This window comes from Coturnix japonica, chromosome 1, assembly GCF_001577835.2.
Source record: "Coturnix japonica isolate 7356 chromosome 1, Coturnix japonica 2.1, whole genome shotgun sequence".
NCBI classification, from domain to species: domain Eukaryota; kingdom Metazoa; phylum Chordata; class Aves; order Galliformes; family Phasianidae; genus Coturnix; species Coturnix japonica.
The window spans coordinates 175,446,404-175,463,325 of NC_029516.1; the positions used below are offsets into that span (position 1 = coordinate 175,446,404).

General features: G+C 45.1%; 1 protein-coding gene across 2 annotated transcripts in view; it reads left to right on the forward strand.

Moving 5' to 3' along the window:
• PGM2L1 (phosphoglucomutase 2 like 1) overlaps positions 1-16,922 on the forward strand; it is a 38,416-nt gene that overhangs the window by 17,973 nt on the left and 3,521 nt on the right. For both annotated transcript variants that reach the window (XM_015852627.2, XM_015852626.1), the window contains exons 3-13: positions 2,782-2,888; positions 5,185-5,269; positions 5,604-5,687; positions 7,250-7,443; positions 8,370-8,559; positions 8,796-8,890; positions 9,789-9,969; positions 11,731-11,824; positions 12,826-12,955; positions 13,212-13,401; positions 14,035-14,168. In XM_015852627.2, coding sequence (XP_015708113.1) covers positions 2,782-2,888; positions 5,185-5,269; positions 5,604-5,687; positions 7,250-7,443; positions 8,370-8,559; positions 8,796-8,890; positions 9,789-9,969; positions 11,731-11,824; positions 12,826-12,955; positions 13,212-13,401; positions 14,035-14,168 — 1,484 coding nt within the window. The remainder of the gene's footprint in view (positions 1-2,781; positions 2,889-5,184; positions 5,270-5,603; positions 5,688-7,249; positions 7,444-8,369; positions 8,560-8,795; positions 8,891-9,788; positions 9,970-11,730; positions 11,825-12,825; positions 12,956-13,211; positions 13,402-14,034; positions 14,169-16,922) is intronic.

Here is a 16,922-nt window from a genome sequence, read left to right on the forward strand (position 1 = left end):
CTGATTGACAATCAAGAATAGTTGTTTAAGCCAATAGCAACCAACCCTCTGGACTTGTTCCTTCAGTGCCTCGTACCCTTCTTTTTTCTCTGTGTTGATTTTGGTCTTGGATGCTGAAAGAGGAGTGGAAAACAATGAGATTTCTCCAGTTCCCTCCCTGCCACTCTTTTAAGCAATGTTTGAATGTCCAAACAAATCAACATCTTGATTAATGTAGGGTTTTATGGTCTCTGCTGTTCTTTGCAACAGTATTTTGCTCATAGCAGGTGATAGATGCTTTCTCTAAGAGCTCAGTCCCTTGTTGACTTCTTTCTCCACCATTCCAGTAAAGGTTTCTACCTATTAAACACAAAGCAGTCAGGTTCCTAGTGTGTAAAATACAGCCTTCTGCCAGCGTAGGAAGCAAGGAAAGAGAAGGGTTAAATCCTGAAAGCAAATAACATGAGTCAGCCAATAGGTGCTCCATATTTCCCTTCCTTATGAACATATAAAATGCAAATGGGTTGGGACTGGGTGTGTTAAATATTCTTAACGTCCTTATTCTTGAGGACTGAAAATAAAACATGCTGATATATTTGCCACCATTTCTTATTCTCAGAGTATCAATAGAAAGTTCTCATTAGGATAAACCTGTTGAAACTTGTCTGCTCTGCCCGGTGTTTTGTTGGTAAATGGCACTTCAGCCATAAGATAAATGGTGTTTTATTACGTGATTTATTAAGGGTTACTAAAGTCTTTCACTGCAATACTCAGAACTGAAACGCTTTTATATGGCTCAGTCTGTGCAGGTTAATGCTCTGAAACCAGACCCTCACAGATAGGGCTGAAATAATTTGTTTTCTGTTGGCTCAGTGCAAAGAGTTACGAAGGCTTGGAGCAGGCAGGACTCTGTTAAAGCTGCTGGTGGCTGATTTGTACACCTACAACTCAAGCTTCTGAGGTGAAACCATATTCCAAGAGCTCGTTGTACTATCCAAAGGAAAGAAGTATCGTGCTGGAGCTTACCAAGAGTTTGAATCCTGACCTTATATCTGATGGTTTGGTCTTTTTGGTTTCATGTTAGGTCTGACAAAGTTTGCTTTAGGTTTCTAGCATCTAAACTGGGCATCTTAGAGCGACGCTTCCTTCAGTTCTGGCATCAGCAAGTTTGCAGATGACGCTGAGTGGAGTGGTGCAGTTGATAGAACAGAAGCTGTGGATACCCCATTGCTGGAGGTGCTCAAGGCCAGGTTGGATGGAGCCCTGGACAGCCTGATCTGGTGTTTGATTTAATGGTTGGCAATCCTGTTTGCAGCAGGGGGTTGAAATTAGGTGATCTTTGAGGGGGTTCAGTGGATGGTTTTACTTTTGCAAACAGAGTTCTGTGCCTTTCTGTGCTCCCATGTGGGTGGGAGCATCCTTTGCCCAAGGAGGCTGTGGATGCCCCATCCCTGCAGGCATTCAAGGCCAGGCTGGATGTGGCTCTGGGCAGCCTGGGCTGCTGGTTGGTGACCCTGCACACAGCAGGGGGTTGGAGCTGGGTGAGCACTGTGGGCCTTTGCAACCCAGGCCATTCTATCATTCTATGGTTATATGATCCTTTGTTCTGTGTGAGCTTCCCTTGGCTGAAGCAATTTGCCTGTCCCTGTTGGTTCCCTGTTTCTATGCAGTTCCAGTTCATGTCATGTAGTGCTGTTTCATTTGTAAACCTTGGCTTTTTTGTGCAATTTCCTGGGCTTTGAGGAACGAGTCCAGGATACACTCTGCAATGTGCCCTGACATCAGGACTCTATAGCCAAAGAAGGACCTTCTGCTAAGAAACCTCCAGCTCTTCTCCCTATGTCATATTCAGTCTGTTCCAGCCAAACGTGAGCACGTTCTTCCCATTCCCCTGCCTCGTATCTCTTTACAACCACGAGTGAAAGATCTTGAGGTTGTTGGGATGGTGCGATGGTGACCTCATGCCGTGAGCCAGGATCCAGTTTCAGCAGGATTCAGATAATTTATTGCAGTGTTTCTCTGTGCATCCCTCTGCAGTAAACCTACAGCTGTGGCTGAAATGGTTCTCTGAAGAGGTACTTGTGTCCACGTGTCAGTGCTTGAAGTCCTTGCTGCATGACCTTAAAAGAATTGGTCTAAAACAAGTTTTATGGCTGGGAATCAGACCAGGTTCATGACTTACAGCTTGCTGGTGGTACCAAGTCAGGTCTACAGAAGGACACATCAAAGACTTGCTCTTAATGCAGTTATGCTTAATATTTCCTCCACCTACTCACCCCTGAGTTCTTCTCTGATAAATTACCATTGGAAATGCACTGCTGGGATGTACAGGAGACAAGACAACTTGTGTTTGTGCTACAGTGTGTGCCAGTGAGTGACTTCAATGGGGCAGGTCAGCAGCAATAAGCTTTCTTTTGAAGTAGTGGGTAAGAAGGAAGCATCCTTTTAATGCAAGGTTGGATGTGTAGGGTGAGTATTTGGTGCTGAAGAGATGCTTGACTTGTGCTGGGAGCAGAGAGATAAAGACAGGCATTGACCAACACTGTCCTTGCAGTCTGAGTGGATGGATTTAGAATGAAAATAATGGATGTTTATCAATTGGGTCTTTAAAAAGCTGGTTTGAATATGAGAAGCTGCGGAGCCAAAACAAGAATATCACAGTTCTTACTGAGCTGTATTTTCTATTGACATTAATCTGTATGTGAAAAACGCCTTTAACGTTTATGTCAACATATTTAATGTTTAAGTATGTGACACTAGAGCTAATTCTTCCTTTTTTTTCTCTCTTTTTTTTCTCTCCAGGGCATCTACAAGTATCTTGAGAGGTGCTTTTCAGACTTTAAGCAGAGAGGCTTTGTTGTTGGATATGACACACGAGGTCAGGTGACCAGCAACTGCAGCAGTAAGAAGTATGAGTATTGATTACACTTGCAAGACTAGAAATGAAATTGTGGCTTTGAATATATTCCCTTCTATCAGAACAGTTTGATGTTATGAAGTGTGCCCGCTTTACCTTCCCTTAGCCCATTTAAATAGTAAGAATAGTAAGAAAAAGAGGCACGGACTGAGCCTTTGTAATCCCAGGAGCCCTGGTTGCTTCACTAGAGAGTTTACAGTCTAAAAGCACAAGAACACAATGCAGACATTAAAATGTTGATAAGCTCAGACAGAGATTTGGATGTGAAGGTGTAACAGAGCACAGAATCCAATGGCTCTTCAAGAAGCAGCTGTCCTGGAAGGGTTTTCCATTCCCTCACACCCTGTGTCTCCCCACCTTTCCTTCTGACTTTTAGATACATGCTGTGTGTTATCCAGCAGGCTTTGGTGTGAGGGTTTTAAACATACCTGCTGCTTTGCACGTGCAGGGCTGTCAGTCAGGTTGCCTGCATTATGCACAGTTTAAAAATGCAGTAGTATGAGGAAAACTGCACAATCATAGAACCATAGAATGGCCTGGGTCGGAAGGGACCTCAAGGATCATGAAGCTCCAACCCCCCACCACATACAGGACCACCAACCTCCACATTGATACCAGCCCAGGCTGCCCAGGGCCCCATCCAAGCTGGCCTTGAACACCTCCAGGGATGGACGGGGCATCCACAGCCTCTATGGGCAGCTGTTCCAGCACCTCACCACTCTCTCTGTAAACAACATCCCCTGACATCCAACCTCAATCTGCCCTTTAACTCCAAACCATTTCCCCTTGTCCTGCTGTTATCCCCCCTTTCACAGAGTTGACTCCCCTCCTGTCTGTAGGCTCCCTTCAGGTCCTGGCAGGCTGCAATGAGGTCACCCCGCAGCCTTCTCTTCTCCATGCTGAACAAGCCCAGCTCCCTCAGCCTGTCTTTGTATGGGAGGTGCTGCAGCCCTCTGAGCATCTTTGTGGCCTCCTCTGCACCCTCTCCAACAGCTCCATGTCTTGTATTAAGAGCCCCAGACCTGGACTCAGCACTGCAGATGGGGCCTCACAAGATCAGAGGGACAATCTCCTCCCTGTCCCTGCTGGCCACCCCTCTGCTGATGGAGCCCAGGATCCCATTTGCTTTCCGAGCTGCAGGATCACACTGCTGGCTCATGCTCAGTTTTCCATCCACCAGGACCCCCATGTTTTCCTCTGCAGGGCTAAAAACATTCCTTTTTCAGCAACACCAACATGGAATTCAGACCTGATGCAGCACAGTCTCCATGGTTCACATGCTGAAGGAGCAAGCATTTCTCAGTTGTGTTTCCTTTGTCCCTTTGAGCTGACATGTAGTTACAGTAGTTCTAAAGTCAAACTGAACCTCCCCAAAAGAGGGCTGTCAGTGCAGTCAGCCTGCTCACCCCACGCTGCCTGAGTGATGCTGTGCCTTTCTTGCATCATTTCCAGTATCAAAGGAGATGGCAGCTCTCCCCATAATGCAGTTGACGTAAGCTATTGTGTTACAGGAACAAGATTTCCGTGCCTTCAGCTAGAATTTTAGCTCTCAAATTCTTTTCTGTGATATCAGATTACGTTTAGCAAAAGCTGCAGTGAAATTCTGAGTACCTGAAATATAAACTCATCGTGGGAAGGTACGGAAGCAATGGTTAATGCTTGTTTATAGGAATAAGTGAGCAAAGATGATGTTTGTTATTTAATCTCTCATTGGTTTTCCCTCTGAGTAAGAGCTGCTGTTGTTAATTGCTGAGCTGCCTTGAAAAGAGCAGCTTCATATCAAACTGCCTTGTAAAGGAGAATGAGCTTCCCAGCTTCTTGGGAGGACGAGTTTAATACAAAGGCAAGGTTTAAAAATACTGATGCTGGTTTTGGATTTGGCACTTGCTTGTTTTAGGGAGCTCACTTTGGTCCTTCAATGAAGGACGAGTGTCACACCAGAAGGTTCTTTATCTTTTCATAGAATCACAGGATCACCAAGGTTGGAAAAGACCTAAAAGATCATCCAGTCCAACCATCCACCTACTACCATAGCTCCCAATAAACCACGTTTCTTGATATCATTGCTTTATTCACATGACTGAAGTGCCTTGTGCCCTTCAAGCAGCAAATGAAAATGTCCAATTCTACAGCCCCAAAATGATTAGTGTATGAAACATGGGGAAAACAAAATAAAACTATGCAAGGATTTAAGAAACAAGCAAAATGGAACTGAAAGCAATGCCCTGTGCCTGTTGGATTGTATTGGGAGCTGGGTTGACTGATTGTTTTCTGTCTCATGTTGGTAGACTTGCGAAGCTCACTGCAGCAGTCCTGCTGGCTAAAGATGTTCCTGTATACTTCTTTTCAACATACGTCCCTACACCCTTCGTGGTGAGTCATTGTCTTCTTTGCATTATCTTTTGCTTTCTCAGTGCTGGAGTGACCCCAGTGTGGGCTTTCTTTAGTTGGCATTTAACAGCGATGTTTATGGAGTTGGGAATAACGTTGCCACGCAACAAAATAGCACTGTTCTGAACAAGCTTTCTCCCTGTTACCAGCTTCAGAGAGCAGATTGATGAGCATTTGCTTATATACTTTTCAAATAAGCTGGTGAATGTTGAGCTCTTTCTCCCGTAGCATCCTAATAACTGTCCTAAGAACACACCGTCCTTCTGCCAGCTGCAGAATGCTGGAGTAAGTCGCCATCTCTGGGTTTCTTTTTTAGCCCTATGCTGTTCAGCAGCTCAAAGCTGTCGCTGGCGTAATGATCACAGCATCCCACAACAGGAAGGAGGACAATGGGTACAAGGTAAGGCTTAGCCCTGTAGCTTATGGCACATTGCAGCCAGTTGCTTTCTATATTACCTGTGTGGCTTTGATGTGCTGGGGTGAGTCTTGGCTTCTTCTGCACTATTTGTGTGTGCTTCCGAGTAACTCATCCTTATGTAACCTTCTGAATGACACACATGTTCCTCTGAGACTAGAGACCCCTAAAACCTGTGTGTCTTGAATACAAATGCATTGTGACAGTCCATACATAGGGTCAAAGCAGAAGCTGGGAGGATGCTTCAGCCCTTTATTGTTGAGGAATATGATTTAGCCGGGAAGTATTGGTAATGGTTGGACTTGATGATCTTCTAGGTCTTTTCCAACCTTGATAATTCTGTGATTCTGTGATTCTATTATCTGATCACCTCTTAGGTTTAAAAACAGATTTATAACAGAGCTAGAAGTTCAGTGAATCGGAGTCATGGAATCATTAAGGTTGGAAGAAGTCACTAAGATCATCAAGTCTAAGTGTCAGCCCGTCCCCACCATGCCCACTAACACAGCAGGTGACCACAGTTTATTGCTGATTAATAAAGCTCTGTATGTTCCCTGCAAGACTGTGTTACCTGGGCAGTGGGAGACAGGTAGGTGGATTCATTCTGAAAGCCTGGATCCGGCAAAGCGCTCGTCATAACAAATTGCACATGATTTCATTGCTTAGCTTTGAAAGGATCTAAACTGAATTCTAAACTTGATGTAAAATCAGCCTTCTGGGGGCTCAGTAGCAGCTTGGTGAGGAATGGCAATGATAGGAGAACCAGTCTGGCTGCGTACAGAGAGCTCCTGCAGGTGACTGCGCTGCATGTGTCCCTTATCTACTTCAGTATTTACATTGCTTGCATGTAACAAGCATTGTCAGTATTCCATTATTATTAGCTTATTGAGAAGCCATCATGTCTCTGTCTTTAGAGGCAGAGTATTGTACTTTTCTGTTTTTCTAGTCTTTCACAAAAGCTGTTTCATCTTCAATATATCACCCGTCAGTTCAGCAACTTGGGAAGGTTTTGGACAGCTTGACAAGATTGTCCTTTCAGAGATAATGAGCGCCATCAAAAGAGGGACAGGATGCTCTGATTAGAAAGGCAGCTGTGCAATTGGAAACAAACTATAGGGATCTGAATCAGTCCGCAACAATGGCTTTTTTTTAGCTCAGGTTTGGTAGCATTTCTAGCTGAAAGATTACAGTTGTTCAGTTATGGGAAAAATGCACCTTGGCACAGTGCTTATCTGTTCTGCTTCGACTTCAGAAACAAACTGTGCTGCTTTTTCTAAAGGCTGTGCAAAAGGCAGCGCTTCTATTCTGCTACACTTTATGCAGCACGGTGGGTTTCCCAGTCTGAATTTCTCATGTCCTGATGATTTCAGTCTTAGCAACTGAATCACTTTGTCTGGTGACTGCAGTCCTATGCTGGGATCCCAAACGAGTTGAGGATTAGGCCAGTCTGAAGCAGGCAGTGCTTGGAATCCTATAGCTAAGAGTATTTATGACGTCAGTTGGCTTTGTAAATAAACCGTGTCGTGTTTTCCTTCAACTCCTACCAGGTTTATTGGGAAAATGGAGCTCAGATCAAATCCCCTCACGATAAGGAAATCATAAAATGCATAGAAGAGTGTGTTGAACCATGGAATGGATCCTGGAACGAGAACCTTGTCGACACCAGTCCTCTTAGGCAGGATCCTCTGAAGAAAATTTGTGACTCTTACATGGAGGATCTGAAAAAGATCTGTTACCACAGGTGTAGTATGAAACGAAATGTTCTTAAATGATGGTTTTAAGTCTTTGTGGTTCAGAGAAGCTCTGCACTACCACAAACATCACTGCCTGCCTGAGGCCATTGTCCTGTCCTCCTCCTGCTGGGAGGAATCTTCAGTCCCCGTTCTGTCTCACCCCATCCGTTCCCTGATGTGTCAGTACGTTAAATGGTCGTCTTCTTTAGGCCTGAACCCTACTTGAGGACAATAAAGCACCCAGCTTCAGGCACAAGTCCTGGTCACTGCCTTGGAACACAAGGTTACAGTAATTCACCCCAACGTGAACCATTTTGTTTAATGCTCAAAGGGTTCTGAAAAAATGCAGTGATTCAGAGTAAAGGTGCATGAAGTGGAATAGGATGGATAAGTTTAAATGTTAGTTGGGACAGAGGTAGGGAAGAGGAGGAGGATGAGGATGAGGTGGAGCTGGAGTAGGATTGTCAGGATGGTGGAAGGATTTGATGCAGAAACTGATGGTTATCACAGAATCACAGAATGACCCAGGTTGGAGGGGACCTCAAGGATCATGTAGTTCCAACCCCCCTGCCTGGCAGGGCCACCAAACATACACCTTTACTAGATCAGGTTGCCCATGGCCCCGTCCAACCTGGCCTTGAACACCTCCAAGGACGGGGCATCCACAACCTCCCTGGGCAGCCTGTTCCAGGGCCTAACCACTCTCCTAGTGAAGAACTTCCCTCTAACATCCAACCTAAATCTTCCCTCTTTTAACTTAAAACCATTTCCCCTTGTCCTGCTATTGTCTGCCAGTCTATGCAGGTCTATGATTCAGTCTATGCAGGTCCATCTGTAGCACCTTTCTCCCCTCAGGCTGATCAACACTCCCTCTCACCTTGGTCTCTATGCAAACTTAACTGCAGCCTTACTGAATTTTTTCTTTCCTTATCAGGGAGCTAAACATGCAGACAAACTTGAAGTTTGTTCATACCTCATTTCATGGAGTTGGACATGACTACGTTCAATGGGCTTTCAAGGCATTTGGTTTTCAACCTCCCATTCCTGTACCTGAACAGAAAGATCCAGATCCAGACTTCTCTACTGTCAAATGCCCAAATCCTGAAGAAGGAGAATCTGTGCTGGTATTTCTGCTTTGTCTCATTTATGTGCTCTTGTGGACTTTCCTTCATTTAAATAAGATACTCTGATGAAAAATGAATTGGGGAAGGCACAGAGAGTACCTGGCTTTGAGCTGTGTTAAACTCACTGAGCCATCTGTATGAGCTCTTGGAGGTTGTTTTGCATGTTATGTGTAGCTTAGGAGCAAGAATGCATTTATTTGGTTTTGTGATATTTCCCCTTTCGCTTCTCTCTCCAGGAGTTGTCACTGAGGCTTGCAGAGAAGGAAAATGCTAAAGTAGTCGTGGCCACTGATCCTGATGCAGACAGACTGGCAGTGGCAGAGCAGCAGAAGTAAGTAATGGGACCTTCTGTTTTATCTCTTCACAGAGAATCACAGAATCAAAGAATCACAAGGTTGGAAAGGACAAACAAGACCATCTAGTTTAACCATTCTCCCATTATCATTGCTACCACAAGCCACTGAACCATATCTTGTAGCTCCTCATCCAGACACCATAGGTTGTGAAAATTGCTGTGCCCCAAAGACATGCTTCTTAAAGGCACACCTTCCTGTTGTGACTTAACTCTGTGGGTATTGTCATAGAGTCATAGAGTGATAGAATGGCCTGGGTTAAAAAGGACCACGATGATCATGTAGTTCCAACCCCCTGCTGTGTGCAGGGTCACCAACCAGCAGCCCAGGCTGCCCAGAGCCACATCCAGCCTGGCCTTGAATGCCTGCAGGGATGGGGCATCCACAGCCTCCTTGGGCAACCTGTTCCATTGTGTAACCACCCTCTAATCTTCTTTTTGCTCCTAGACTAGGCAAATAAATGCTGCCTTGGGTCAGCTAGCTGTTGTAGGTTCTTGTTTTTTTGCTTCCTGCCTACTTTATATTGAATAGAAATTGTTTTTCTTCCACTAACAGGCCAAAATTCTGCTAATAGTGTAAGTAGTAATTTCCTATTGTGCAGGCAGTGCCTGACTGCAGTGTGTAGACTGTAGAGATTGATATAGAAGTTGATAACAAGGTAACTGAATGGATACCTTTGCTTGCTAGCAGAATGCACTGGGCTTGTACATCATTGAGATGTGAGAAATGTGGAGTCCTCTTGGTAGGGTGGCTTTGTATAGAGCAGCTTGTCAGTAGTGTGCTCAGACTCCTGTTGTTCCAGTGACTGCAGCAAATGTCTCCCCCTGCTTGAATCCTCCTGGGAAACCTAAGAGCTCTTTTCTGTGCTGTCTGCAGTGGCTGCTGGAAGGTGTTCACTGGGAACGAGCTGGCGGCGTTGTTTGGGTGGTGGATGTTTTCTCGCTGGAAGGAAAACTGCTCCAAAGATGCTGATGTGAAGAATGTTTACATGCTTGCGACCACGGTTTCCTCGAAAATTTTGAGGGCAATTGCACTTAAAGAAGGATTCAACTTTGAAGTAAGCAGGGGTTTTACTGATGTCATCTTGTGGGAAAAAACCTGATCATAGAACCACATGAATCGTATAATGGCCTGGGTTGGAAGGGACCTCAAGGATCACGAAGCTCCAACCCCCCACCACAGGCAGGGCCACCAGCCTCCACATTTAATACCAGCCCAGGCTGCCCAGGGCCCCATCCAAGCTGGCCTTGAACACCTCCAGGGATGGACGGGGCATCCACAGCCTCGTCTGGCAGCTGTTCCAGACACCTTCACCACTCTCTGTAAACAACTCTCCCCCTGAACAATCCAACCTCAATGCTGCTCCTGTAACTCCAAACCATTCCCCTTGTCCTGCTGTTATCTCTGCCCTTGATCACCAGAGTTACTCCCCTCTATTGACGGTGCACTGCTGTCAGGCCTCCCTTCAGTCCTGGCAGGCTGCAATGAAGGTCACCCCGCAGCCTTCTCTTCTCCATGCTGGAACAAGCCCAGCTCCCTCAGCCCATCTGTCTTGTATGTGGAGGTGCTGCAGGCCCTCTGAGCATCTTGTGGCCTCTCTGCAACCCTCTCCAAACAGCCCCTTCTGTTCTTCTATTTGGAGGGCCCCTACCCTGGATGCGCACTGACAGATGGCGGCCATCAGAGGGCAGACAGAAGAGGGACAATCCCCTCCTGTCCTGGCTGGCCACCCCACTGACTTGATGGAGCCAGGATCTACCATTCCCATTGAACAGCTCCTCACTGCACATTACAGCGGTATCATTTTGTGGTATCAATTTATGCAAAATCTGCAAGTAGGCTGTAACGCAGGTGACACAGAAATTTAATTAATTGGTGATGTGCATACAATGCTTTCATCTTGGCTCTTCTTGTAAGGAGAAATTCTGGAGATGGGCGTATGCAACTTGATATTTTTTGCTACAAAAAAGTTTTTAATCACCAGAAATCATAGTGAATAGAATGGCTGGGTTGCAAGGCCCAAAGTTGCTTCATCCACGCTCCAACCCCTGCATGTTGGCAGGGTCACCACCAAGCAGCCCAGGCTGCAGAGCCACAGTCCACCTGGCCTTGAATGCTGCAGGGATGGGGCAGAATCCCACAGGCACTCCTTGGGGCAACTCTGTTCCAGTGCGTCACCACCGCTCAGGGGTGAAATACATCCCTCCTAAGATCAACCTAAACTCCCCTGTCTCACTTTTAAACCATTACCCCCCTTCAGATTCTAATAGAGGTGCACTTCCATTAAGGTCTTTCATGTTGTTCCATTAAGGATGTGTTTGAGTTCTGCTGCCTTGTAGTGAATTTCATTATCTAAATACTAAATACCGTTCGTCTCTCTTATCTCAGAGAGAACCAGAGGCTCTCAAGCATACTTATTCCTCAACTCCACATTCAGTCCAGTGCAGTACTCATCTGATGCTTTGCCTTTGGTTTACATTCTGAGCAGCATCCTGCACTTGTCTAATGATTGTCTTTACCACCTCTATTCTGTTGATCAATTACTGAGATACAGATGTAGGGAAGTGATGTCAAGAAAAGCATCCTTTAGCTGTATTGTGTTGACTCCACATCAGACTTTCCCACTGACCCTAAAATCCCTCTCACATTTTCAATCTGATTCCTCCTTTTTCTTCTGAACTTCCAGGTCTGACATTCAGGGTTTCCATTTAACATCCTGGGGGTGGAAAGAGGAGTAGCTGCACTTCATTGCTCGACTTTAACCCAAGTGGTGGAGAATTGGAATGCAGCGCCATCTGTTTTATTTTCCCTGTTTCAGGAAACACTCCCTGGCTTCAAATGGATTGGAAGCAGAGTCAAAGATCTCCTGGATAACGGAAAAGAAGTTCTCTTTGCCTTTGAAGAGTCTATTGGTATGTCTTGGATATATATGTCCCTTTCAGCTGCAGGGGGAATGTATCTAGAAAGTGTGGTCTTGGTTGCTGAACTGCTGTTGTTTCACAGCCTTTGAGCTGAGGTTAAGCACAGGATCTGTTCTGAAGCAATGTAATGACTTATGGATCCACTCCGTGAGGACTTGGTGGCCCAAAGGCTTGCTGCATTAACCAATATAGCAGGTCCTCCAAGAGCCCTCTGGTAAAATATAACCTAAGAGACTACTTCATACCAGCAGCCAGAGGGAAATCTAGCCCTGGGCAGGTATTGGCTGCCTAATGTGGATAGAATCATAGAATCCTTAGAGCTGGAAGGAACCTTTAAAGGTCGTCTAGTCCTGCTGACATAGCCTGGAGTGCTCTGTTGGTCTTGCTAACACCCCCCATTGGTATAGAACTGTGCAGCGAATGTTTCAGCTATAGGAATTTTCTGCTTCTTCAAGATGAAGAGCAGCTTTTTAGGATGCCATATTCATATCCATTATAGCATTTGAAAACGAAGCTCTTACTGAAGAGCATTTTTGCCCATACAAGTCCCCTCCCATATTCATAGAATTCAAGGAAGTTCTAACAGTAAGGTATGAAGATGTTGCTGATGAATCCCTTCAGAAAGAAGGCAGCTTGGCAGTACTGTGGAGCACTGTATTTTCTGTTACCAAGCCTGTACCAATATCAGTTCATTTGATTCATATTGCTGTGCTTGCACAGAACAAGCAGCTGATACATTTAGCTCTGTGCCATGAAAGACCCCCTCAGGGAAGGGATGTTATCAGACTGAAATTAATTGGTGCTAGCACATGTCTTTCTATCACTGTGACCCCTAAGTTAGCTAGATTTCATGGCGGGGAGCATTGTGCAGTGATTAGGACAGCACGGATACATCAACCAGTTTTCATTTCCCTGGAAGTAGAACTTGACTCATGTAAATCAGTGTAGCACTATGCCAGTTTTGTATTCCACAATCGTTTTGTTATCTCTAGGCTTCATGTGTGGCACCTCAGTGCTGGATAAAGATGGTGTGAGCGCGGCTGTGGTCATAGCTGAAATGGCAGCTTACCTGGAGACCAAGAACCTGTCGCTGGCACAGAAACTCACAGAGGTGTATGAAAGGTAAGTTGCCTTTTCCATTCATATTTTGGACAAAGCCTCACCAAGCTGGACTTTAGGAAAAGAATTATTTACAGAGAGGGGGGTTGAACATTGAATCAGGCTTCCTAGAGGGGTGGTTGATGCCCTGTGCCTGTCAGTGTGAGAAGTGTATTATTTTCCCATTGTTGCTTTTTCTTTTCCAAACAGACTTCCTTTAGATATCAAATATGCAGAAAACTCGTGAATGTTTTAACTGAAAAGACTCATCTCCTTGTAGGTATGGATATCACATATCAAAAACTTCCTATTTCTTGTGCTACGATCCTCCAACCATCAAGAGGATATTTGAGAGGCTTCGGAACTTCGATGGCCCTCAGTCTTATCCCAAGTTCTGTGGTGATTACAACATATTACACGTACGAGACGTTACCACTGGCTATGACAGCAGCCAGCCCAATAAGAAGTCGGTGAGTTGCATTTTGTAGAGGGGCTTCTCTTTTTGAAGAGACTGAAAGTTGAATAGGCCAACAGCTATGCAGGAAGATATAGTATGGCATCTTAGATGGCAGTGTCTACTAAGATGGCTTAGTTGGGGAGAAAATTACTTCAGTGTGAAATGACATTGCTGTTGTTTTACCTTTTTCCTATAGAATCATGGGATGATAGAATGGCCTGAGTTAAAAAGGACCACAACGACCATCCAGGTTCCCCCTGCTGTGTGCAGGGTCACCAACCAGCGGACCAGGCTGCCTGGAGCCACATCCAGCCTGGCCTTGAATGCCTGCAGGGATGGGGCATCCGCAATGGATGAACTTTATTAGCTGGGGTGACTTTGGTGCTCCTGCATCTCTTCTGCCATCTAGCGGGTTTCCAGATGTTGGTATTTCCGTGGGAGTAAGAAATAGTCCAGTTATCCTACAGATCCAGAGGGTAGTTCTGTCTTTTAGGCTGCAGTGACTTGTTTTAGCTTATTGCCCTGGCTGGTGGATATACAGCTTATTTAGCACCGTAAATATTGGTTGTTCTACTTAATCACAAACCAAAGCAACGTATTTGTGTTAGTTGGGGCATTCCGTAATCGTCTTTTCTTGTTGATGTAGGTGCTGCCTGTGAGTAAAAACAGTCAGATGATCACTTTCACATTTCAAAATGGTTGTGTTGCCACCCTTCGGACGAGTGGGACGGAGCCAAAGATTAAATACTACGCAGAGATGTGTGCACTGCCCGAGCAGAGGTCAGTAGAAGCTCTGTGTGCAGACATCACAGCACGCTTGGGCTGGAAGGGCAGTATTGAGGCATCATTCCTTTGTGGGAATGGATTCCTTTGCTGCCTCCTCAGAGACCTGAGCCTCTCCTGACTGCTCCAACCTGCTAATCTGCCTGGAGCATTGAAATTCCTGCTCATATGAGACCCCTTCTGCAATGCATAAGGCAAAGAACTGAATTTCAAGCATCTGCTGCTCTAGGAAAGTTCATTTATTAACCTAATTGCTATTTTCTTGTGAACTAAAATGTAATGAAGTTGTGCTGCCGCTAGCAAGCATGCTTAAATCCAGGTGGATTCCTGCTGTATTTAGTAATCTGCGGTGCTCCAAGGTACTTGATAGTAATTAGATGTCTATCTCCTCTTTATAGCCACCTGGGATCAGCTTCTTCCAGTTAAGAAGCATTAAATATATCTACGTATGTTAAAAAAAACCCACGGGGGAACGTTTAGAGGGTTGAAGTCAGAAGTGCAGATGAGGAGCTTGGGTTCTCAGTCTAAGATGGAGCAGAAAACTGAAAATAGCACAAAAAGGAGCCTTTGAATTGTCAGGAATTGAGGGTGAATTTATTTCTCACTGCATGTTATGGTCAGACTTGGGCAGGCAGTGGTTAACAGAGGCTTGACTCCATTGAAATGAGTGTGTGAATGGAGACAAGAGTCCATACCTGCACAGCTTTCCACAGGATGCTGAATTACCTTTGAAGCACTGATTATTGCCCCATGAACTTCTCACGTAGGCACAGCCCATCTATTGAATTGTCTTTTAAAGCTGCCCTGAACTGAGCAGGGAACAACAGCATGTCAGAGAAGGGCTGAAGTTCTCCATTCCAGTTTTCTGAATGGCAGCAGTTACCAGAAGCTCTTGTTTATTGCGTAAAAGCTTGTTGGTTGTCTGCTCTATCAACACACACTGTATATGTGGGCATGGAAATTCTCCATTCAACTTCCATGAACCCAAAAGTAGGCAAGGTACCATCTGATGAAAAGTAGGATCTGGTTGAGGCAACCAGCTACAAAGAAATAAAGAAACATTGCCCCTAACTTAAGCTTAACACAACAAGGGCCAGAGTAGCTGTGAGAGAAGTACTTGAGATGCTTTGATGCATCATTTGGGCTTTTGCTGTTCATTCTGGTAAGTCAGAAAAGCACAATGACCTCTTAATTGCAATAATACCACTGGTTAACAGCAATTATGACCTGGAACACAAAACTGAAGCTTCCTTGGTTCAAAGCACAAAATGCTCTTCAGCTCAAAGCACAAAATGCTCTTCAGCTCCTTTCTGTAATAGCCATGCAAGTATTTCTTTGAGTTCCAGCTTACTGATTATTCTTAAAGGCTGAGTATTGGGAAAGCCAGTTCTGTAGAAGCAGTTTGGGGTGTGTTTTTTAAAAGGAAGGGTGACCTGAGCAGCAGTGCTGTGTGACAGGCTCCATACATGAGCAAAGCAGAAGGAAATAACAAGCCTGCTTTGCATCTTTGAAGACTGAGTTCCTCTTCCTCCAATGAGACATCAGGGTAGGAAAGGGGGAATGTATCTTTAAAGGAGCGTGGCAGTGCAACCCTCCTAAACTGCACTTTAGTTAAAATACCCTTGAAGGACGGCTGGGCTCTATGTAGAGAAGAGCATAGAGGGTATTTACCTCTTCCATTAGGAGCAATTCTGAGTTTTTCATCAGTGCATAACCTGTGTTTTGCCAGTCTTGCATTGTTTTTGCAGCCATTCATTCTAGAGCCATAGTTAACCTCTAGTGGACATTTTTTCCCCCTTTTAAATTAATTTTGCAATAGTTTTTACCAGGAAGTAACTCGTTAAAGCAAGCAGATCGCAGAATCATAGAATCAAAGAATCATGAAAAGGTTTGGGTTGCAAAGGATCACAGTGATCATGTAGTTCCAACCCCCTGCTGTGTGCAGGGTCACCAACCAGCAGCCCAGGCTGCCCAGAGCCACATCCAGCCTGGCCTTGAATGCCTGCAGGGATGGGGCATCCACAGCCCCCTTGGGCAACCTGTTCCATTGTGTAACCACCCTCTAATCTTCTTTTTGCTCCTAGACTAGGCAAATAAATGCTGCCTTGGGTCAGCTAGCTGTTGTAGGTTCTTGTTTTTTTGCTTCCTGCCTACTTTATATTGAATAGAAATTGTTTTTCTTCCACTAACAGGCCAAAATTCTGCTAATAGTGTAAGTAATAATTTCCTATTGTTCAGGCAGTGCCTGACTGCAGTGTGTAGACCATAGAGATTGATGTAGAAGCTGATAACAAGGTAACTGAATGGATACCTTTGCTTGCTAGCAGAATGCACTGGGCTTGTACATCATTGAGATGTGAGAAATGTGGAGTCCTCTTGGTAGGGTGGCTTTGTATAGAGCAGCTTGTCAGTAGTGTGCTCAGACTCCTGTTGTTCCAGTGACTGCAGCAAATGTCTCCCCCTGCTTGAATCCTCCTGGGAAACCTAAGAGCTCTTTTTTGTGCTGTCTGCAGTGGCTGCTGGAAGGTGTTCACTGGGAACGAGCTGGCGGCGTTGTTTGGGTGGTGGATGTTTTCTCGCTGGAAGGAAAACTGCTCCAAAGATGCTGATGTGAAGAATGTTTACATGCTTGCGACCACGGTTTCCTCAAAAATTTTGAGGGCAATTGCACTTAAAGAAGGATTCAACTTTGAAGTAAGCAGGGGTTTTACTGATGTCATCTTGTGGGAAAAAACCTGATCATAGAACCAC